Source organism: Budorcas taxicolor, chromosome 16 (assembly GCF_023091745.1).
Source record: "Budorcas taxicolor isolate Tak-1 chromosome 16, Takin1.1, whole genome shotgun sequence".
Lineage (NCBI taxonomy): Eukaryota > Metazoa > Chordata > Mammalia > Artiodactyla > Bovidae > Budorcas > Budorcas taxicolor.
The window spans coordinates 45819467-45843162 of record NC_068925.1 but is presented as its reverse complement, the minus strand read 5'-3'; the positions used below and the strand labels follow the sequence as shown (position 1 = coordinate 45843162).

General features: G+C 39.7%; 2 protein-coding genes across 4 annotated transcripts in view; one reads left to right on the top strand and one right to left on the bottom strand.

Moving 5' to 3' along the window:
• RERE (arginine-glutamic acid dipeptide repeats) overlaps positions 1 to 23696 on the bottom strand; it is a 416860-nt gene that overhangs the window by 109850 nt on the left and 283314 nt on the right. For all 3 annotated transcript variants that reach the window (XM_052653908.1, XM_052653909.1, XM_052653910.1), the window contains 3 exons: positions 18606 to 18654; positions 12465 to 12589; positions 11301 to 11400 (listed from right to left, as the gene is read on the bottom strand). In XM_052653908.1, coding sequence (XP_052509868.1) covers positions 11301 to 11400; positions 12465 to 12589; positions 18606 to 18654 — 274 coding nt within the window. The remainder of the gene's footprint in view (positions 1 to 11300; positions 11401 to 12464; positions 12590 to 18605; positions 18655 to 23696) is intronic.
• Positions 2822 to 4350, top strand: LOC128061542 (L-lactate dehydrogenase B chain-like). The gene is given in 2 exon segments (XM_052653911.1): positions 2822 to 3334; positions 3889 to 4350. Coding segments are annotated over 2 exon segments (975 nt in total).

Genomic DNA, 23696 nt, shown 5'->3' with positions numbered 1-23696 from the left:
CTGTAGCTTCCAAGCGTAAATATAAAGGTCTATTCTGTATTAATAAGAGATCAAATAAATGTAAGCATTTAAAGATGGCTGAATTACTCTCATTAGAATACTATAGGCCATTTATACGTTACATAGCAATTAACCCGTGGTGGATTCATGTCAATGTATGGCAAAACCAATACAGTATTGTAAAGTAAAATAAAGTAAAAATTTAAAAAAAAAAAAAAAGAGTTATATATAAGCTAAATGTGTACAGATAAGCCTAAATAAAACTGCATATAAGGTTTCCCTGGTGGCTCAGGGGTAAAGAATCCACCTGCCAATGTAACAGACACAGGTTTGATCCCTATTCCTGGAAGATCCCACATGCCGTGGAGCAACTAAGACTGTGCACCACAACTAGTTAGCCACTGGTGCAGAGCCCATACTCTGCAACAGAGAAGCTACAACAATGAGAAGGCATACACCATGACTACAGAGTAGCCCCTGCTCACCACAACTAGAGAAAAGACTGTGCAGCAAGCAAGACATGCACAGCCAAAATAAAAACATAATTAAAATAATATTTTAATTACAAGAAAACTCCTTAAGGAGAAACACATAGAAACAGTTCTATCTCCATCTTTCAGAGAGAGCATCATTGCTTTGTCATATTTTAACATATTAGTTAACATGCTATTTAAGTTTATAAATAAAACAATTCTGCATTTTCAGGCATTCACAATTTAAAATAAAATAATAAAACATATTATGAGCAATGAAGAACTGATGCCTTTGAACTGTGGTGCTGGAGAAGACTATTAAGAGAGTCCTTTGGACTGCAAGATCAAACCAGTCAATCCTAAAGGAAATCAACCCTGAAATACTCACTGGAAGGACTGATGCTAAAGCTGAAACTCCAATACTTTGACTCACCTGATGTGAAGAGTTGACTCACTGGAAAAGACTGATGCTGGGAAAGATTAAAGGCAAGAGAAGAGGGTGATGGAGGATGAGATGGTTGGATGGCATCACAGACTCAAAGGACATGAGTTTGAATAAACTTCAGGAGTTGGTGATGGACAGGGCAGCCTGGCACATTGCAGTCCATGGGGGTGGCAAAGAGTAGGACACAACTGAGTGACTGAACAACAACAAAAATGTATTTTTGCTGACATACATTAAGAAGTATGCCCATAGTTACTAAGAATACCCTCTTGTAGTAAGAGAGGCCAACATGTTTATTATGTATTCTTCCTTTATATCAGTACAAAACTTTTTTATGTAAGAAAAGATAAGAAATACATATTAATGGTAATGAGCAAACAAAGAACTGTGTGCCTATTTTGCAAGTTTACCGCTGAATCAAAAGTAACATTGTGTGGCCATAAAAGTAATAATATATTAACTACTTGTGATTCTCCAATGACACTAGTTCTGCTATTAAAAAAGTAAGTGGCTCAAGTTTCATACGACCTGAGAATCATCTGCACTGTTAAAATGGACTAAACACTCCAAACAAAAGGTAGAGCTTGCCAGATGGGATAAAAAGGCAAGAAACAAACAACTAGAAAGCTAAAGTACACAGAAGAGGTACTTTAAACAAACAAAAGGATTCAAAGTAAGAAGCTGGAAGAAGACACACCACATGCAGACAAGAGGCATAAGAAAGCTAGAGTAATGTATGAATTTCGGACAAAACTGAATTTAGGACAAAGGGTATCACTAGGCACAAAAAGGATTGTACCAAAAGGGGAACAGGCTTAATATATGGAGCAAGATCAGTATTAGAAATATTCATGCACCTAGTGATACAATTCCCACACGTGAAGCAAAACTAACAGAGACAGAAGGAGAAATAACCAAATTCACAATCACAGTGAAAGACTTTAATACATCTGTCAGTAACTGACAACACAACTAGATAAAAGAATGGACTTCCCTGGTGGTTAAGAATCCACCTGCCAATCCAGGCAAAAGGAGTTTGATCCCTGGTCCGGGAAGATCCCACAAGCTGCAAAGCAAGCTCACCATGTTCTAGGGCCTTGCTCCACAACAAAAGAAGTCACCGCAATGAGAAGCCCACATACCACAACTAGAAAGCAGCACCCACTCTGTGCAACTAGAGAAAAGTCGGCATGCAGCAAAAAAGACCCAGCACAGTCAAAAATAAATAAACATGGCAGAGAAGATCTGAATGGTAATATCAACTATCCCAAAGGAACTGACAATTATAAAACAGTACACCTAATAACTGCAAAATACAAGTTCATTACAAGTGTACACGGAACATTCACAAGATAAATCACATGCTGAGACAAGATCCAAGTCTCAGATCTCAACAGATTGAAAACTCACTGGGTACTCTTTGATCACAACAGAACTAAATTAGAAATCAATAACATTCCAAAAGGAGGGAAGGAGAGAGGGCAAAAGAATCCTAAGTCCATGCTAATTATACAATTTAATGCTATACAATCCACAGGTAAAAGAAGAAATCACACATAAAATTTTTTTAAAAAATTTTAACTAAAAGGTAATAGAAGAACAACAAATTGAATTTGTGTCAGTTATTTAAGACTCCAACTTAGGAAGCTAGGGGAAAAAATATTCAAATTAACTCAAAATAAGTGGAAAAAAAAAACAATAGAAATAAGATTGAGAGATCAATGAAATAGAAAACAACAGAGGGAAAAAAAATCAATGAAACCAAACACTACTTACCTGAAAATATCAATAATATCGATAAATCTCTATTAAGAATGACTAAGAAGAGAGGAGATGCACGCTGCTTTGTCTTCTTTGTGCTGCCCTTACCACTGTCTGGAGAACTCTCTCTCCTCTGGGCACAATGGCAACTCTTATGGAAAAACTGATTGCACCAGTTGCAGAAGAAGAGGGAAAGGTTCCAAACAATAAGATCACTGTAGAAGCTATTGGACAAGTCAGTATGGCATGCACCATCAGCATTCTGGGAAAGTCTCTGACTGCTGAGTTTGCTCTTGTGGATGTTTTGGAAGATAAACTCAAAGGAGAAATGATGGACCTGCAGCACAAGGGCTTATTCCTTCAGACACCAAAAATCTTGGCAGACAAAGATTACTCTGTCACTGCCAATTCCAAGATCGTAGTGGTAAGTGCAGGAGTTCTCTAGTAAGAGGGGGAGAGGCACCTGAATTTGGTGCAAAGGAACATTAATGTCTTCAAGCTCATTACTGCTCAGATTGTGAAGTACAATCCCAACTGCATCATCATTGTGGTTTCCAACCCAGCAGACATTCTCACATTTGTTACCTGGAAACCAAGTGGATTACCCAAGCACTGTGTGATTGCAAGTGGATGTAATCTGGATTCTGCTATATTTTGCTGTTTTATGGCTGAAAATTAAAAGATGCTTCCTCCTTGGAAAAAAAGCTATGACCAACCTAGACAGCATACTAAAAAGCAGAGATATTAGTTTGCCAACAAAGGTCTGTCTAGTCAAAGCTGTGGTTTTTCCAGTAGTCATGTATGGATGTGAGAGGGGCTATAAAGGAAGCTGAGCACCAAAGAATTGATGCTTTTGAACTGTGGAGTTGGAGAAGACTCTTGAGAATCCCTTGGGCTACAAGGAGATCCAATCAGTCCATCCTAAAGGAAATCAGCCCTGAATATTCATTGGAAGGACTGATGCTGAAGCTGAAACTCCAATACTTTGGCCACCTGATGCGAAGAACTGACTCATTTGAAAAGACCCTGATGCTGGGAAGGATAGAAGGCGGGAAGAGAAGCGGATGACAGAGGATGAGATGGTTGGATGGCATCACCGACTTGATGGCCATGAGTTTGAGTAAGCTCCAGGAGTTGGTGATGGACAGGGAAGTCTGGTGTGCCCCAGTCCATGGGGTTGCCATGAGTTGGACACAACTGAGTGACTGAACTGAACTGATGGCTGAAAAACTTGGCATTCATCTCAGCAGCTGCCACAGATGGATTTTGGGAGAACATGGCAACTCAAGCGTGGCTGTGTGGAGTGGAGTGAATGTGGCAGGCGTTTCTCTCCAGGAAGTGAATCCAGAAATGGGAATAGACAATGATAGTGAAAACTGGAAGGAAGTGCATAAGATGGTAGTTGAGAGTGCCTATGAAGTCATCAAGCTAAAAGAATACACCAACTGGGCTACTCAATTAAGTGTGGCTGATCTTCTTGAATCCATGTTGAAAAATTTATCCAGGAATCACCCAGTGTCAACAATGGTGAAGGGCATGTATGGCATTGAGAATGAAGTCTTCCTGAGCCTTCCATGTATTCTGAATGCTCGGGGGTTAACCAGTTTTACTAACCAGAAGCTGAAGGATAAAGAGGTTGATCAACTCAAGAATAGTGCAGATACCCTCTGAGGCATCCAGAAAAACTTAAAGGAACTGTGACTTCTGGAGGCAAGGCTGTAGAAACTTAAAACTACAGTGTGATTAACCACAAGCCTTTAGTTTGCGTCTGTGAACATGGAACACAGTTCACTTCTGTCTTCCTAAGTCTGTGAATCTGGGCTCCCAGAATCAAAGCCCATGCTTGCTTTAATCCTTGCAAGATGAGTCCTTGAACAAATAAAATAAACCACCTAGCATTAAAAAAAATAAAAGAAAAGAATGACTAAGAAGAAATAAACAAGCAATATTAAAAATGAAAGAAAGGTCAAAATTATAGGTTCTTATGAACATTAAAAAGAATCTTCTGAAATAATTTGAAATTTTTACCAATAAATTTGATAACCCAGATGAAATGACCAAAACATTTAGAGATCAACAGATTACTAGTGACGCATGATAAAATATAAAGTCTGAATAGGCCTATGTCTGTCTGTCCTTTCATAACAGGGAAGAACACACCTGACTCCATATCAGACCTGTTCCTTCAGCTCTGACACTCTGACTCTGGTGCCTGTGCGTGGGCGTGCTGGCTGTGCACCTCTAAGTATGTTGCCCACAGCCTGAAATATATGTGAAAGCCTACTCTTGAGGCTCTGACCTTGAAAGGTATAACACTTTCCCATTCATATAGAGAAAAAAGTTGCAGAACATAAAATGACAACTGTCTTGTTGGAGGCTTATAAAAACACTGTGACCAGATCTACATGAACAGGTGCAGGAAAAAAGGATTCTGGCACCAAGAGTTTACAACAATCAGCTGCTCCCACCCCTCCTTTTTGGTATAAAAGAAGTCTGAGTTCTAACTCAAGTGAGGTGATTCTTTGGGACACTACTCCACCATCTTCTCAGTCTGCTGGCTTCCCGAATAGTCACTGTTCCTTGGCCTGACACCTCGTCTCTCTATTCGTTGGCCTGTTGTGCGGTGAGCAGTACAGTCAGTCTCTAACATTCAAACAAGTTTCATTCTGAGAGCATGTCTGTGAGTCCAATTTGTTCTTAAGTCCAACAAAGTTAGCCTAGTTCAGTTCAGTTCAGTTTCTCAGTCGTGTCCGACTCTTTGCGACCCCACAAATCACAGCATGCCAGGCCTCCCTGTCCATCACAAACTCCCGGAGTTCACGCTAACTCATGTGCGTTAAGTCAGTGATGCCATCCAACCATCTCATCCTCTGTCGTCCCCTTCTCCTCCTGCCCCCAATCCTTCCCAGCATCAGAGTCTTTTCAAATGAGTCAACTCTTTGCATGAGGTGGCCAAAGTATTGGAGTTTCAGCTTTAGCATCATTCCTTCCAAAGAACACCCAGGACTGATCTCCTTTAGAATGGACTGGTTGGATCTCCTTGCAGTCCAAGGGACTCTCAAGAGTCTTCTCCAACACCACAGTTCAAAAGCATCAATTCCTCGGCGCTAAGGACCCAACAAACACAATCGGCTCTATACCATTGCTTTTACACTTGATTCTGGACACCCTGGGCTTGAAATAAAGATACCATACTGCTGTGCTCTATATAGTACTGCACAGTAAACAAAAGCACAATCACTTGCGGAGTGATTGTACATGACAAGGTACACCAGACACCAAACTAACTTACACAACTGGACATGCAAACACATGCTTGCATCTTTGAAAGTTTGCTACTTGAAGGTTCAGATGAAGGAGACTTACTGTATGAACTTTCCATTAAAAAAATTTAGTCCCAAATAGCTACACTGTCAATTCTATCAAACATTTAACAATCAAGATCAATCCTTTATAAATTCTTTAAGAGAAAGAAAAAGAGTAGGAGGAACTATTTCCTAACTAATTTTTTAAATCAGTATTACTCTGATATTAAAACCAGACAAAGGTATTACAAAGAAAGAAGACTACAGTTCACTGTCCCTCATGAACACAAAGGTGACAGTTTTTAACAGTAAATTGAATCCAGTAGTACATAATACTCAAGCAGGATTTAACCTAGGAACATAGTCAGTTCAAAGTCTGAAATCAATGTAATTTACCAAACGAACAAAAAAAGTATAACAACCTATGATCATCTCAACAGATACACAAGAGAAAAATAGCATCTGACAAAATTAAATGTTCATTCATGGTAAAAAACCTTAATAAACTTAGATACAAAAGGGAACATTCTCAGCTTGTTTAAATAACAAAAAAATCCTACATTGCACATAACAGTGAACAACTGAGTATTTTTTCTTTAACATGAGAAAGAAAGCAAATATGTCTATTCTCATCATTTCTATCCAGTACTGTACTGGAGGTTCAAGCAAGTGTAATAAAGCATAAAAAAAGAAATAAAACACATAAATCAGAAAGAGGTAAAGCCGTCTTTGTTTGCAGATGACATGACATTGTGCACATGGAAAATCCTAAGGAACTAACCAGAAAGCTACTAGTGTTAACCTTGCATTCTTTGTATAATACAAGGTCATCATATAAAAACTGACTGTATTTCTATCCTATCAATGAACATTTAGAGAATGAAATTTAAAAATACAATTTTATTAACAATAGAATCTTCAAACAATAACTACTTAAGGGATAAATTTTACAAAATAAGTGTAAAACTTGTACAATGAAAACTACAATATCTCAAAGAAATTAAAGAATACCTATTTTCCCCCAAATGGAGAGATACTATTATCAAGTTCATGGATTGGAAGATTCAAATTGTTAAATTGATTCATACATCCAATGCAATCTCAATCAAAATAACATCAAAGCCTTTTTTAAAACAGAAACTGGCAAGCTGATTCTAAAATTTACACGAAAATGTAAACTACCTAAAAACAGCCAAAGTAATCTTGAATCAAGTAGAAAATAGGAAGATGTACCACCTGGGTTCTTATAAAACTATAGTATTAAAAAAAATGAAGTACTAGTAAAAAGAGAGATGTCAGATCAGTGAAACAGAATAGGATCTTAAAAAAACAAACACATACAAGGAGTGGTTGTTCAATAAAGGCATAAAGGCAATTAAATGACAAAAGACTATCAAAAAATCTGGCTTGCACAACTGGCCTCAGTGTGGAAAAGAAAGAACTTTCACCTCTACCTCGTATCACATGTAAAATTATTTTGAAATGAATGTAAGAACTAAAACTTCACAACAAACCTTGTAATCATGAGATGATCAAAGAAATTTTCATTAAAAAAAGATGCATCAGATTTTAGCAAAATTACATACTTTCTGAAATACAGCATTATATACATATATAGTCATACCATGGGAGGAAATATTTACAGTACATATATCAAAGCACTTTTATCTTCAATATGAAAATAATTCTTACAACTAAATTGTACTAAAGGGCAAATAATACAATTTTTTAAATTGGGCAAGAGATATCCCCCCACCAAAGCTATACAAATGGGCTTGAACACATAAAAAGATGCTCAACATTACCTGCTGTCAGGAAATTTAAATTAAAAACCTCAAGGACGTAATATTACATATCCATTAGAATGGCTAAAACTCAAAAGACTAAAGACATCAAGTCTTGTGGAGTATGCTAAAGAACTGAAATTCTACCGCACCACTAACAGGAATGTAAAATGGTACAGCCACTGTGGAAACCTGTTTGATAACTTTTCTAAAAAGCTACCAGCACTGCCAGGTATTTACTCAAGAGAAATGAAAATATATGTCCTAAAAAAAGACTTGTGTAACAATTCCTAATGGCCAAAAGCTTGGAAAAAAACCAAATATCCATCACCAGGTGAAAGGATAAAATACTATGGATATCCACAGACTGGAACACTACTTAGCAATAAAAAAGGCATGCACCACTACTAATGTGACAACATACATCTGCTATAAAATTACTGTGCTGAAAGAATCCAAACCCCAAGTATTATATACAGTATTATTCTAATTCATGCAACATTCTAGAAAATGCAACTGATCTATAATGAGAAAAATGTATCAGTGGTTATCTGAGGCTAGAAGCAGCAAAGGATTTTAAAAGGCAACTTTTGGAGATGCTGGAAATGATTTCTACCTTGAACACTGTAGTAGCTTCATTGGTATACACATTTTAAAAAACTCATCAAATTGTATACTTTAAATGAGAGCAATTTATTATAGAAAAATTACATTCCAATAAATTTTTTTCATCTACACTAAAACTCTCATTTGGGAATAATGAAGAAAAAAGTCAAACAAGTAACCCAGAGGAGCTTATGTTTTAAAATAGGTCCATATAATGGTAATATGGAGAAGGAAATGGCAACCCACTCCAGTATTCTTGCCTGGAAAACCCTAGGGACAGAGGAGCCTGGTGGGCTACAGTCCACAGGGTCATGAAGAGTCGGACATGACTGAGCATCCACACGCATAATCGTAATAAAGAACAAACAGTTCAAAAATGTTCTATTAGTGACTGCAGTTTTAAACATTAAACTATTTATTTAGGGAGTTGGTGATGGACAGGGAGGCATGGAGTACTACAGTCCATGGGGTCGCAAAGAGTCGCATACAACTGAGTGACTGAACTGAACTGAACTGAACTGAACTGAACTTCAAACAGTCCTATTGGGCTACTAAACATACTATAATGTAGCTGCACTGCAGATTCCATATACTTTAAATTTCTACACTGTCCTGGGAAACAGGAAATAGACACAGGTTTATTCTAAGTTGATAAAAGCTTTACATTATTTTGACTCTATGCTATACTCTAAGAAATAATAAATACTTCTCACATGACAATGAATTTATCTTTTTATTACTTAACATAACTCAAAACCCTCTTATTCCAAGGAAAGTGAAATAAACATTAACTTCTCTCAAGATTTTTCCAATCACTTCACTTCTCATTAAAGAAGATGCCTGCAACTAAAACGCTCCATGAACCAGTACAACAAAAGTATAAAAATTAAAACAGCCACTAAATGTTTCCATTCATCATAAAATGAGCACACAACTCAGTCTTTTGATAGCTAAATGAACTTGTATTGCATAATCTGACACCTGAGCCACCCTGGGCTCGCCTAGGCAGGAAGAATTTCAAACGATGAGAAGGTAGCTTCACAGAAACAAAAACCATAAACCAAAACCCTCTGGCAATGCTTAAGAAAATTTCAGAAGGTTGCTTCACATATCAGGGACCACAGGTAAAAGGACCACAGGTAAAAATAGCTCAAATTATTTCTGTACAAAACTATGTTCCACAGAATCTTTAGATGGGTTGGAATAAGACAGAGAATAAATCAGATAAATCAGGAAAAGTGTCAAAAATAGACATTTAATTAAATATGGCAACATTTTTGTTACTCAAAATCCAACTGATCAGCAGAGTCATGAAAGGAGAATTTTTTTTTCATAAAGCTTTTAAACCAAAACCCAATAGAAAACTAGCTCATTTCAAAGAGTGGCTTTGAATATACACACATTTTTAAGGGTATTTTGAATTCACAGACATTCACAGCTACATCTGTCATAGTCACTGTTGGCAGAGTAATCATCTCTGAGTCTCAGTTTTCTCATCTGCAAAATAATCTCAAAGGCCCCTCTGGCTCTATCACTGTATGTTCAGAATAAGGATTCCTTATAACCACAAAAGTTCTAAGTAGCAAATAGGTGAGAAAGTAAATGGGAATATGAAAATTATTCACTTATTTAGAACATGGCATATGCCCAGTAAGGTGGTTCAACCTCCAACATATAAAAGACTATTATAATGTTATATCACACTCAAGAAACACAACTAGACCAGGAATAACAACTAGCTATGTCATTCAGATATCTACACGTTTCCCCAAAAACAAGCTGTACAGCAGAAAGATCCCTACATCAGGGTCTGTTGCTAACTTTTTGGATTGTTGACAACAATCATACAAGTCACCTGGTCTTCCTGTGCTTTGGATTCTAATCTATTTAGAGATGACTGAAAGAAGTCGCTTCCAATTACAGGAACCTCTCAAGAAAAAGACAAACAAAAAGGGTGCTTAAATGACACTTAATCATCACCAAGAGTTGCTCAACTTCATGTTCAATATCCTATGTAAGTATATAGAACCATGCAGACTCTTTGTGAACAGATCAGAAATCCATAAAAATTCATTATTACTTCAGATCTGATCATTCCACATTAATGAACACACAGGAGAAGAACTGTTTCAAGGAACTATATGACACACTCATTTTCCTGTAAAGCCCCATAGGATATACTCTGAGGTCAAAAAGGAGTGTCCTAAGAAGTAAATTGGTTTCAGGAATCCTACCGCTAGCAGGGGCTCAAGCTGGGTTATTCCGAGCTGCTATGGAGTCATAGGATTAAAGCAGATGATTTGCTCACACAGGATATGTGAAGCAACCAGCTCAGTACCGTTATGCTCGTGGGTTACATTTTACTTTAGTTTTTAATGGTTATTATTATTTTTAATTGAACTTTTTTATAAACATCTGAAATATTTACATTGTTCCAAAGCCAAATCTATAAAAACCAAATTTGTTCAAAGAATATATTAAGGCTTGGAAAGCAGGGCCTCTGGATTCACATCTTAAGAGTATGACCATGGATTGCGACTCCACTGCTCTCAATGTACCTGCCTGTGTCCACACAGTGGTAATAATGGAGCCTCCCTAAGAGGGGCGCTGTGAGGATTCAGTAATCACCAGGCTTGTGAGCGCTCAGTGAACTCTGACCACTATCACCAGGCTCTTGGCAGAGGCTCGCCACAGTCCTGGAGCACAGGCGCAGGTCACAAGGTGAATTTGGAGGTGCTATATCACTGGTGAGGTCATGGAGCCCACCACCGGGACCATGACTCCCATGTTTCAAGACCAGCAACACCCCACAGCACTGGCTTCTGAGACTTCAGACCCCTTCATGGGCCATCACCACAGACTCCCTATGGCCGGCACAGGAGAAAGAAGAATTTGCTTCCCACCTAGAGAACTTCAAAGGTCTCACCGTATTCAGTGCGTTGAGGGTGGTGTCATCCCGTGAGGCCGCCACACAGCCATCTTCTGTGGAGCCTCCATCACACATCCCGGCAAAGGCCGCCATGCTCCTGCAGAGACGGGAAGAGAACACAGCAGGGCAGACATTTCAGCCCCCAGCCCAGACCAAATTCCACCACTATATGCACGATTAAGCCAGAGTTCTCAGCCCTGCTTCTGCTCTCATCTTAAAAAAAAAGTTTTAAGTTTCTCTGCAGTGCACTCTTTACTCACCGAGAAAAAGAAATGTTATTTTCATTTGATTCCATTTGTTTTTCTTCCCATGCTTTATCAGTACTTAGACTTTAGTTTTGAGGGTGTGAATAATCTAAAACTATCTGCCAGAATGGTCAGCTGGATTATAAACTTTTGAAAGGTCAATCTCCAGAAAATATGTAAAACTGAATCTTTTGAAAGTTTATTTAATCCGTCTCATGCTGTACATTAACCATCTCTAAGCAAACGTGGAAGAGGTGAAAAAAACTCTTAGTAGTCACCCCTGCCCTGAAGCCCCCATCTCTGCTGTAGCCTCCAAGTTACACTGCTGACCGCACAGCAGCCAGAGTTACAATTGCATCACCACCTTGCTTCAACATTTCTGTTGCCTGTTGTTGATACTGCAGTGAGTGAGTCCCAGAAACCCCTGCAGACAAAGGAAGGCCCTGCCTGCGCTGTGACATGTCTGGGACAGACGTGAACTTCTCATTTTGTAATTTAGGCATTTTCAGGTTAGCAAGTATTCATATAGGTAAGCCCTTAAAATGCAAAGTTTAGGTCAGATACCAATGAACAGCCATGGAGCAAAGAAATATGGAATGGGATTTTAAGATGTGCTGAATGAGCCAATTACTCAAGTGTATTAAGAAGTGTTGATACTAGAATGTGTGACATACAATGTTTTCTTTTTGAAAAGCTCTAAAATCTGAGTTGGGGCAAACACCAAGGAGGAAAAAAGTGACCTCACTATCGAAAGTTGTGTTTTTCCAATAAGAAGGAGCAGGGCTCTGATTACAAACAGCATAACCAAACGTAAAGCCAGAGAATGCCCAATATATAAACACAACTTCAGGGGAAAGGGGAAAGCTCACTGACCACTCATCAATTCAGAAAGCAGGAGGATGTGGACTCCTATTACCTTGCTGCCCTCAAGTACATGAGGAGGTCACAGTCATTAACGCCAGGCATCCAGACCAGTTCCTCATGCTGGGTCACAGTGTCTCCATCGGGAGAAGGGAATGGTTGCAAGTCGGGCAGTTTGGCCTGTAAGATAGGGATGAAGAAGTCACAATCAAGGCATGTTCAAAGAGCTGCCTGTGCAGGCAGGCCTTGGGGACAGATACAGTAGCTAATTGAGCCTCTTTCTTTCAGCAGGACTGAAATAACTGAAAACTCATGAGTCACTGAAGCTGGCCCATCGCACACTTTGGGATCGTTTAACCGCAGGAGATTTCATAATGGACTTGATCTCTACGTAAGGAACTGTTAACAGTATCAATGTAACCTGGTGGCAGCATGGTCCACAGAGTGAAAAAGAAGTGGGCACATGTGAATAAAGGAGTAACAAAACAAAAAATGTTTTGGGAATAAGAGGTCCTTGATAAAGAAGGGAGAACTACACACATCCAATAAAACACGTTTACCAAAATATTTATATATCTATAAAATGGAGTCTAACCTAAGGATGTATACTAAAACAATGAGTGAACTACTCTGCAAACCAATGCTACTTTTAGGAGTCAAGATCAATGAGTCACATATTAGAAGACATATTAATACAAAAAAATCCATAAAGGTAACAACAATAAAATCAGGAGCACTAAATGATGGTGACAGAAATTGAATGAGCAGTGGTTCCAGGAGGAGAGGGCTGCTGGACGAGGGGCAGGCAGGAGTTTCTGAGATGACCCATGTTCTGTGCCTTGAAATGAACTGTCACAGAGGACTGAAGAGTATACCTAAGATTCAAGTATACCTAAGGTCACTATACATAAAGGACATCTCAATTAGAAAAAAAAAATTTTGGAAAGATTTGTAATACAGTCCTCAACAACGAAGATTCCAAGTCAATTCTGTTAGAAAGTCAAATATTGGATTGGCCAAAAAGTTTGTTCAGATGTTTGGCATGCTGTTACGGAAAAACTGAAACAAAGATTTTGGCCAACCCAGTATCTCCAGCATTGTCTCACCCTCCTCTACTGGAGCAGAGCAAGTATAAACAGGCCTCATGACTGTTCAGAGGCCTATGAAAAGTCACCCATCTGCAAAACACACTCATTCTAATTTTCTTAAATCAATAACGTGGTCACATTAATTTAATATTTTAAATTAGAGCTGCAGTTTAAAAGCTCCACTGTCCGCAGAAACAGGCAAAAACTGTGAACGACTGAAGCAGGCAGAGTGTACAGCCAACAAAAATAAAATGAGGGCCTCGTGTTTCACTTTAAATGTTCTGCTGTCCACAGTAAACAGAAAGCGACATCCCAGTTCAGACTTGCCGCATTCCAAGTGCTCAAATCCATCCACGACAACGGCTCCCACTCTGAGCATGCAGGTGTTAGGTGTGAAGGGACTGGGGTGAGATGGAGAGAGTCCCGTTTGGAGAACGCTGCCATGCAGGAGTGGGAACCAGTGCTCATACATACTCCAGGTTTCCCCAAAGTCCAGAAATCTTGACTTTAATGTGAAAGTTCATGGCTTTAAATGTTTGTTATTCAAGTTTTAAAAACAATTGTGTGGCAAAACTCAACAAGAGTCAACCATGCAGCTGGCAGGCTACTGTCTACATACTCTGCTTCACAGTCTACCTCCCAAGCCTCTCCCTGTGTGTCAGGTGCTGACCGCACCCCCTCAAAATGGTGTGCTTCCTTAATTCAGTACTGAATTGGGAGCCACAGTGAGTTCTCCTTAAAATTAAAGCACAACAGCAACTAGTATCAAAAGGTCTCAGGCATTTCGTACCAAGCTGTTTCCCTAGCACCACGTACAGTAATTGCAGCAGTAACTCTCAAATAGTTGTTTGTTAAATTAATTTAAAAAAAAATACTATTGCTATGGAGAAGAACCAATCCCTCCTAGAGAAAAGGGGACTAGAAATATAATTTGCTTAGAGAAAAGAACATACATGCAGGTGGCTCTGAATCATAGGGAAAGATGGCCAACTGTGCTGACAAGAGAAATGCAAATTAATGACACTGAGATACCATTGCTGACCTATCAGACCGACACAGTGCCAAAGTGTGATGACACATGAGGCCGCGTGTTGGCACTCACGTTAAGTTGTCAGCACGAACACAAAATGGTCCAATCTCTATGCCGGGGAACGCTGTAATAGTCTTAGAATTACAAGTGCCCTCTAAGCCAGCCATTCCTCCTTCTGGGGATAATATAATATCTCAAAGAAAACTGGGCAAAATAAAAATCTCCATGTATAACCTGTTCATCACAGCGTTACTTGTAACAGAAATGACTAGAAACAGCACAAACTGCAGCTGATGGGGGCTGGAATAAGCTGCTTCTCCCATGCCAATGGGTCCCAAGAGGTGGCAGAAGAGAATGAGGAGGGGCTTTGCATACTGCAGCAGAGGGAATGCCAGGATAGAGTGCCAGAAGGTAAAAGAAAGGTGGCGGAAGTGTTTATTTTATGCTACTGTTTATCTAAGAACAGGGCATGGGGGGGGGGGGGGGGCGGAATACAAATAAGAATGATAAATCAAAACCTTTAAATACTAACAATTATCTATCAGGGAGGGAAGGAACAGGGAAAGAGGAGACAGGGAAAGAAGGTGAACTTTCTGAACGTAATTCATCTGCATGTTTGACTTTGGAGCCATGTATTTTACATAATTACAAAAACAAAGTTTAAAGAATAACAATCCCCTAAAAACTCTAAAGCAAAATCAACTAAATCCACCTAACTATGTTTTGAGTTTGCTCCTCTCCAAGAATCAATGGAAACAGTGACAGACTTTATTTTCTTGGGCTACAAAATCACTGCAGATGGTGACTGCAGCCATGAAATAAAAAGACATTTGCTCCTTGGAAGAAAAGCTATGACAAGCCTAGACAGCATATTAAAAATCAGAGACATTACTTTACCAACAGTAGGAGTCAAAGCTATGGTTTTTTCAGTAGTCATGCATATATGGATCTGAGAGTTGGACCATAAAGAAGGCTGAGCACTGAAGAATTGATGCTTTTGAACTGTGGTGTTGTAGAAGACTCTTGAGAGTACCTTGGACCGCAAGGATATAAAACCAGTCAATCTTGAAGGAAATCAGTCCTGAATATTTACTGAAAGAACCGATGCTGAAGCTGAAGCTCTAATACTTCAGCCATCTGATGTGAACAGCCAAGTCACTGGAAAAGATCCTGATGCTGGGAAAGATCCTGGCAGGAGGAGAAGGGGATGACAGAGGATGAGATGGTTGGATGGCATCACTGACTTGATGGACATGAGTTTGAGCAAGCTCAGGGAGTTGGTGATGGACAGGGAGGCCTGGCGGGCTGCAGTCCATGGGGTTGCAAAGAGTCAGACATGACTGAGTGACTGAAGTGAACTGAGGAATCATTTCAGGTAACATTAAAACATACTAATTTGCCTAAAGAGCTTTAGTGGGATACATTCTACGGCCAAAATAAAACTGAATGCTAAGCTGTTTCCAATAATCATATTCTTTATAGCAGTGTGAGTACCATTATTCTAAGCTGCTATGTAAGTATTATAGGACTAAGGCAAACAAATAATTATTTTGATGTCATTTAAAAATTGGTTTTCTGACATGGGGAAAAGATACAGATATGAGTGATTGAACATTTCATCTATAGGATTAAATATAAGGCCTAGATAAAATTTTGAATTAGTATTAGAAAGAGACCATGATATATTTTATCTCTAAAACATAAATAAATTAAGGAAAAAAGAAAAGGGGTGAGGGGGAAGCATATTTCCTAATCTGTTCTGAAAAGGCCTGAAAACAGTATCTATCCCAGTAATAATGAACAGGGCAGCAGCAAACCAAAAAATGTCACTTTCCACTAACCACCCCAGGGAACAAAGCCAAGCCTCCTGCATTACTGGCGGATTCTTTACCATCTAAGCCAGCAGGGAAGCCCTACACTAAAACAATGAGGGGTCATTATAAAAGTTTAGTTCTAGATCTAGGGCAGAGAACATATGTAAGGAAACAAAAAAATCACATCATACTAGGTAATATACTCTAAACCAAAGATCATGGGGGTCCAGTGAAAAGGACACAGAAGACAGCAGGAAAAGGAACCTACTAGATCCCAAATGGATAATTTAATCTCATCAGTAAGAATAACAACATCTGGTTAGCATGGGAGTAATTTTAAACCCATTGGTGACTACTGGAAGTTGTTAGAGATCCAACTGGTAAAAAGAGGGAAAGATTCAAGCATTTACCTGCCTTTTCTACGTGTTGCAGGGAATCAAAAATTGGCAAGAGAAAAGTTGATCAGCTAATAAAGGAAGGGATGACAGGATTAGCATATCACCATCTTAAAGTGTGAACCTAAGTAACAAGTCCAATTAGACAGTGAATCTACATACAGAAAGTCCCCTATATATGAATCTTCCAGCTGCAGACTTTCAAAGATGAGAACATGCATCTGGTTCCAGCAAGGAACAAGAGCCATAATGGCAGGTGTGAGTGACACTGCAGCTTGCCCTCCATCTCCTATTGCTGTCGATCCTTCAGCTCTACAGTCTCCCATCTTCCCCCTCTCCCTCCTCCAGTCAGTGACTCTTCTTGCCTCTTCACTTGACACCACATCATGTCTCTAGGATGTGATGGCTACCATGGGTCAATATCAACATCCATTTCAACTCAAGGGGCAAGTCAGTCATGCTAATACAGCAATTTTCCCAAGTCTAGATATAAGCACATGACACACCCATGGCGATAACATGTGGGGACTAATGGAAACGTTCCAGGAAAATCTTCCTTCTACTAAGGGGAAAGGAGAGCAGTGTGTATCCCTTCCCTCCTCTCAACATTTGCTGCATTTTCATTCACTGTAAGAATCACTATTAAATGCATTCAGGAAGAAGAAATGCTGCCAATTAAATTATAATCACACCACAGGACGTACAATGAAGCTTGACATCAGAGATAATGTGAACGGAAGAAGTATATCTTAGAATCAAGTTCAGCTCCTGGCCTAAGGAAGAAGGCAGCCCATGGGTATAGCTGAACACCAAATCACGAGAACTGGAGAGGAGCAGAGCGGAGCGGAGCCTGGTCCTCTCTGACCAGACGCGATGATACCTGAGACCATGAACAGCCATGTTCAGCCAGAGTGTTCTGGCCCTATCTGTCAAAGCATCCTACCTGATATAGAGATCAAAAGACAAGATGACAAACAGAACAGCAGAGTCTTAGTAAAACATGGAGAGCACAGGTCATGACTCAACAAGCTTCCAGCTGACAAACACCTTAATCACTTTGAATTTTCTAAAGGAAATGGGGTTTTTAAAAAGCTAAATGAAAGCATGAAGTGAAGTCAAAGTCACTCAGTTGTGTCAGACTCTGCGACCCCATGGACTATATAGTCCATGGAATTCTCCAGGCCAGGATACTGGAGTGGGTAACCTTTCCCTTCTCCAGGGGATCTTCACAACCCAGGGAGCGAACCCAGGTCTCCTACATTATAGGCAGATTCTTTATCAGCTGAGCCACCAGGGAAGCCCACAGTGACCAAATGTTCACTGACAGATTAACAACCATATATACAATGAATAATTCAGCCATAAAAAGAAATCAAATTCTGACATATGCTACAATGTGGGAGCTCCCTGAAGACCTTATGCTAAGAAAACAAGCCAGACACAGGAGGGCTAATGCTGGCTGATTCCACTGATATGGTATCTATAGCTGTCAGATTTGTGGACACACGAAAAAGGGAGGCGGCCAGGGAATGAGGGGAGGGGAGAATGAGGAGTTACTGTTTAATGGGAACCGAGTTTCGGATTGGGAAGCTGAATAGGCTCTGGGGATTGGCTGCACAACGATGTGAAGGTACTTATGGGCACTGAACCATTCGCTTTAAAGTGGTCAGAATGGTTAATTTTAGACTGTATATACTTTACCATAATTTTTTTAAAGTATGTGGTAGTCTTTAAAAAATAAATCTCTGCATTTATATAAAATTCCAAATAGCATAAAAACAGTTCTAAGTTGCTGCTCAAAAGAATAAAGGACCAGCTGAATAATAAGAAATAAAAACCTATTAAGGAAGTTACTAAAATTCACTTTACCTGATGGCTAGGACCAACACGAATTTCTCCCTGGGTACTGTTCAGCCTCCTGTCATGAAAAGAGCACATCAGGTCAGCAGAGCATAGTTCTGACATAAACAAGCACATGTTTTCAAGAGGCATAACACAGAAAGAATTAGCTTTCCCACTATTTGTAACATTGCCTGCACATATACACTCCCGCCCCAACCCCACATGCAGCCTTTTTCTTCTAAAAGCCCTTTTACTGCAGCTTCCTGCCTTGAGTTTCTATACCATTCTTCTTTCACCCCACAGAGAGATGGACATTCCTATAGTACAAATTGCAATCCATGCGTCGTCTTCTCAAAATATTTTAGGGTGCCCTACTATAAACTTAATTGAAATATAAACAAGATAGTTTATGATTCCTAGTGTATATACTGGGTCATTCATTCATTCCCCCATTCAACAAATATTTTTTAAGTACCTACTGCAAGACAGCAACTGTCCTGGGTATTGGGGATAAAGCAATGAAAATAACAATATTCCTGGCTTACGGGAATTTTCATTCTAATTTGGGTTAAAAAGCAAAAGAACAAATAATAGGTCAGGTGTTGATACGGGTCATGGAACTAAAGGGGCAGTGACGAATGAGCTTTTACAGTTCCTTATACAGGGCAGTCAGAATAGACCTTCTTAACAAAGTGAAGTGGAGCACAGATGTTCAGGGATGTGTGGGGATGAGTCCAGCAGGTCCAAGGGGTGATGGACCATCTCCTTCCCATGACATTCTCACTGCACCTGCTGCACTCACCCTCCCTGGTGCCAAATCCAAACCACCCAGGCTCCTTCAGAAAACCAGCATTTCACCAAAACCTTTCTTTATCTCCTCCCATGTCACCTCACACATCCTAAAACTGTGGGGTATCTTCCCCTTTTCACTCCTGGAAATATTCACTGAAGGTCTTTTCATGCCAGGCCCTGCACAGGGCATGCAGGGTATATACACTGTGGATGAAGAAATGCAGGCCCCACCTCCCAGAGTTCTATTACCCTTGACTTCTTCCCATCACGGCCATCTGTTGACTCTCTCAGGAAAACCCTCTCCCTGCCCAGTGACACATCCTAACTGAGTCTTACAGTCACCTGTGAGTTTTCACTAGTGGGCAGAGAAGGCTTTTCTGCAGTGAGAGCTACTTGATGACTATGTGCTGACTTGGACTAAGCTGAAGAGCAGAGCAGCCAAGACCAAAAAGCAAGCCCAGTTTCTGGCTTTTCTCCCATGAATCTGATACCTCCACCACCCCCGCATGCGTGCGCACACACACACACACACACACACACACCCCCACTGGCCTTGAATCTATAAAATGAATTTCGGAAAAACTTATTTCTTTCAGGTCCAGCACTTCCTTCAATCTGACAATTTTTCTCATGAAGTCTTATTTTGGCAAAGAGGGCAGCAAGTATGACCAAGCCAGAGAGAAGACCAACAAAAACAAAGTGGTCTGATCCTTAAGATCATTACAATCCACAATCCGTCTACCTAGGGAGGCAGCAGGTGTGCCCCAGACACCAGAACAGGTCCAATCACTATGTTCGTAAGCCCAATTCACTTCAGAACGGTAGAAATGCTCAGGGGAGTGATCAAAATTAGGCAGGCTTCAAGAAGGGGGGAAGTTCCAGAGAGAGCCCTAAAGGAGATGAGGAACCCAAAATCAGGGCAGAGGCAGATTCCCAAGTGGGACCAAAACCCCACTGAGGCAGGAAACTGAAAAAAAGGGCAGAGGCAGAGGTGAGAGAAAGGCTCACACGAGGGGCTGCCTTTAACTCACTAGCCACCCGAGATGCAGAGCTGACGTCCCAGGGCTTTTACATAGGATCATGAACAGCTGTTTCAGGAAGCATGTAGAGGAGCTACACAGGCCATGAGGCTATTTTAATCTGAGTACTTCTTTTATTTAAAAAAAAAAAGCAGTCACTGTTACCTACCATTTCTGTTTTGTAACTAGCTAAAAGCAAAAACTCGTTGCCAAAAGCTCTCTCCTCTATTTCTAAATACTTTCCAAAGGCTTGCCTGCCTAGAAGCAGGTCTGGCCCAAATGTATCATCTCTGAAAATTTCAGCCACAGCCCGCCTAGCAACATGTGCCCCATAGCTCAACTCTCAGGTTCTTCCAGAAGGTCTATGTTGGGCCAGGGTTCTCAAGTGGTTGGTTATGGAAGCCATCTTTCCATCACTGCCACACACTGCTAAGTCCTGGATAATTTCAGGACAAATAATCCTGGTTCATTTTTATTTCAAAGGTGGGGTTTTTGCTTTTTTCTTTTAGTTAATAAACCAGCATTATTGTATGTAGCTCAAAACTGTGCCACAGGGACTTCCCTGGCGGTCTGCAGTTAAGACTTCGCCTTCCAACACAGGGGTTGTGGCCTGGATCCCTGGTCAGGGGGCTAAGATCCCACATGCCTCACAGCCAAAAAACCAAAGCATAAAACAGAAGCAACATTGTAACAAGTTCAATAAAGACTTTAAAAATGGTCTACATCAACAATCTTAAAGAAAAAAAAAAAAACAACTGCGTCACAATAACTGAATTGAAAGTCGCTCAGGAGAGTCTGACTCTTTTCAACCCCATGGACGACGATAGCCTGTCAGGCTCCTCAGTCCATGGAATTCTTCAGGCCAGAATACTGGAGTGGGTAGCTGTTTCTTTCTCCAGGGAATCTTCTCAACCCAGGGATCGAATCTAGGTCTCCCACATTGCAGGCAGATTCTTTACAGTCTCAGCCACCAGGGAAGCCCATGAATACTGCAGTGGGTAGCTATCCCTTCTCCAGCGGATCTTCGCAACCCAGGAATTGAACCAGGGTCTCCTGCATTGCAGGCGGATTCTTTACCAGCTGAACTACAGAGGAAATCCCCAATACTAAAATCCCACAAATACTTCATAAATAACTCCTTATGTCACACTTATTTGTATAAAAATAGGAGACTAATAACTGTTAATACTGCTAATAATGACACAAGTGAGAAAAAAATGTTGGGGTCTCTTAGGAGCCAAAATGAGAAATCTGTTTCTCTCTTTTATATCAACGAAGGGTACTTATTAATGAGTAGACTGGAAAGCACAAGATAAAGCAAAGAATCCTTTAAAATTAAAAATCAATTTTTATAAAAAAGTATTTATAACATGCAATTTTTAAACATTAGGGATTCCCAGCAAGACATACAACAAAGTTGTATTTGAGCGAGATTAGGATTCAAGGTAAACAGACAAGACAATGGCATGAGCCCACCATCTCCAGGCACTCACAGATAGAGAATCAACTGCAGAAATATTTTTAAGTCCAAGAGAAAAAGAGGTAGATAGTGATATACGCTATTAAAGAAAACTGGATGCATCTAACACAAAAACTGTCAGAATATGAACTAAAATGAAGGGGAAAAGTAGGCTTCCTCCTGGGAAACTGCCAATATTTAGCTAGATCTGGAATCCCCCGAACATCTCAGCTTTCCTTCTCCCAACAGCAGCCATGCTCTATGTTCAAAGGTCCTTGGCTGCCACCTCCATGCCCGACTGCTCCTTCTGAGGTTCCCACCTCATGCCAGCAGGCGACATTCTGCCATGACTAATGGACATCTGCCTCCACCCATTCTGGGACTGTCCAGTACAGAAACTGAGATTGCATCCCTTTTCTGTATTCTCCCAGTATCGAATACAGTACTTATCTAGCATTACTACTCATTCAAGGCAAATGGGAAATTCCTTGATTACATGAGTATTTCTACACTGCTAGAATGCACAACTTGATAAAAATCACCAGAATTATTTAAATGAAATATCACCAGCCTGTAGAAAACATTCAGTCATCTTATGTTGACTACTATATTTTTCCTTTTACTTAATACAGCAAATCTCAAATTTTCTGGTTTTAGGTAACCTTTACATTCTAAGTTATTAAAGTCTTAAGGAAGCTATATTTTTGAGAAATTTCAAAATATTTACTTATTTTAATGTAACAACAGGCTCATGACACAATATAACACATTCTTATGAAAAACAATTTTATTTAAACAAAAAGAAAACAATGAAAATAGAGGCACTGTTTTACATTCTCACAAATCTCCTTAAGATCTGACTTAATAGGAGACAGCTAGATTCTTGTATCTGCTTCCACATTCTGTCTGCTGCAATGAGTTCTTCTGATTGAAGTATATGAAAAAAAATAAAACTAACCTCACAAAGATTACATAACCAAGAAAGGAAAGACCATTTGACTAGTCTTTTTGATAATTATGGATATTCTTTTTGATACTACACCAAAACTCAACATGAGATTGTTTTCTAAAGGTCTTTTGCACAGCGTTACTCTAAAACCTTATCAATGATTTTTTGGACTTTTGTACGTTAAAATCTTATTGGTCTTTGAAAGGATTTTCCACTCATGATTTTATCATGCATTTGTTAGATGGAAAATAGTCAATTCAAGAAGCTCCAATACTTTTGCCACCTGATGAGAAGAGCTGACTCACTGGAAAAAAGTCTAATACTGGGAAAGACTGAGGGCAAGAGAAGGGGATAACAGAGGATGAGATGGTTGGATAGCATCATGGACTCAATGGACATGAGTCTGTGCAATCTCTGGGAGACAGTGAAGGGTAGGGAGGCCTGGTGTGCCACAGTCCATGAGGTTGGAGAGAGTCAAACACGACTTAGCGACTGAACAACAAAAAGGTTTGAAGATCTTCCAAATAGTAATAGTTTTTTTCAAAAATCACATTAATTAGTATTACCATACATCTTGTAAGAAAAGTCTGTTAATGTATAGAAGCTGTTAAGTTCAGAGTGGTGGGTAAAACTTTTTCCAAATTCTATTTATTACTTGAAAGCTCCAATCTTGCATTGGGAAAACAGCTGTTTTCCTTAAAATGGCAGGCTCACCAAGATCATTATCAAGAAAATGTCCACCAAGTACCCAAGTGAGTATCCACAATCTATCAGTTATTCTTTCAAATAAAAATGGTGCTCCATGAAAGAAGTGGCTAGTTAAATTCTGGACTGAAACAAACCGAGTCCTCTGGTATGCACCTTCTGGTCTTTCATGTTGCTTCCCATTTCATAGCAAG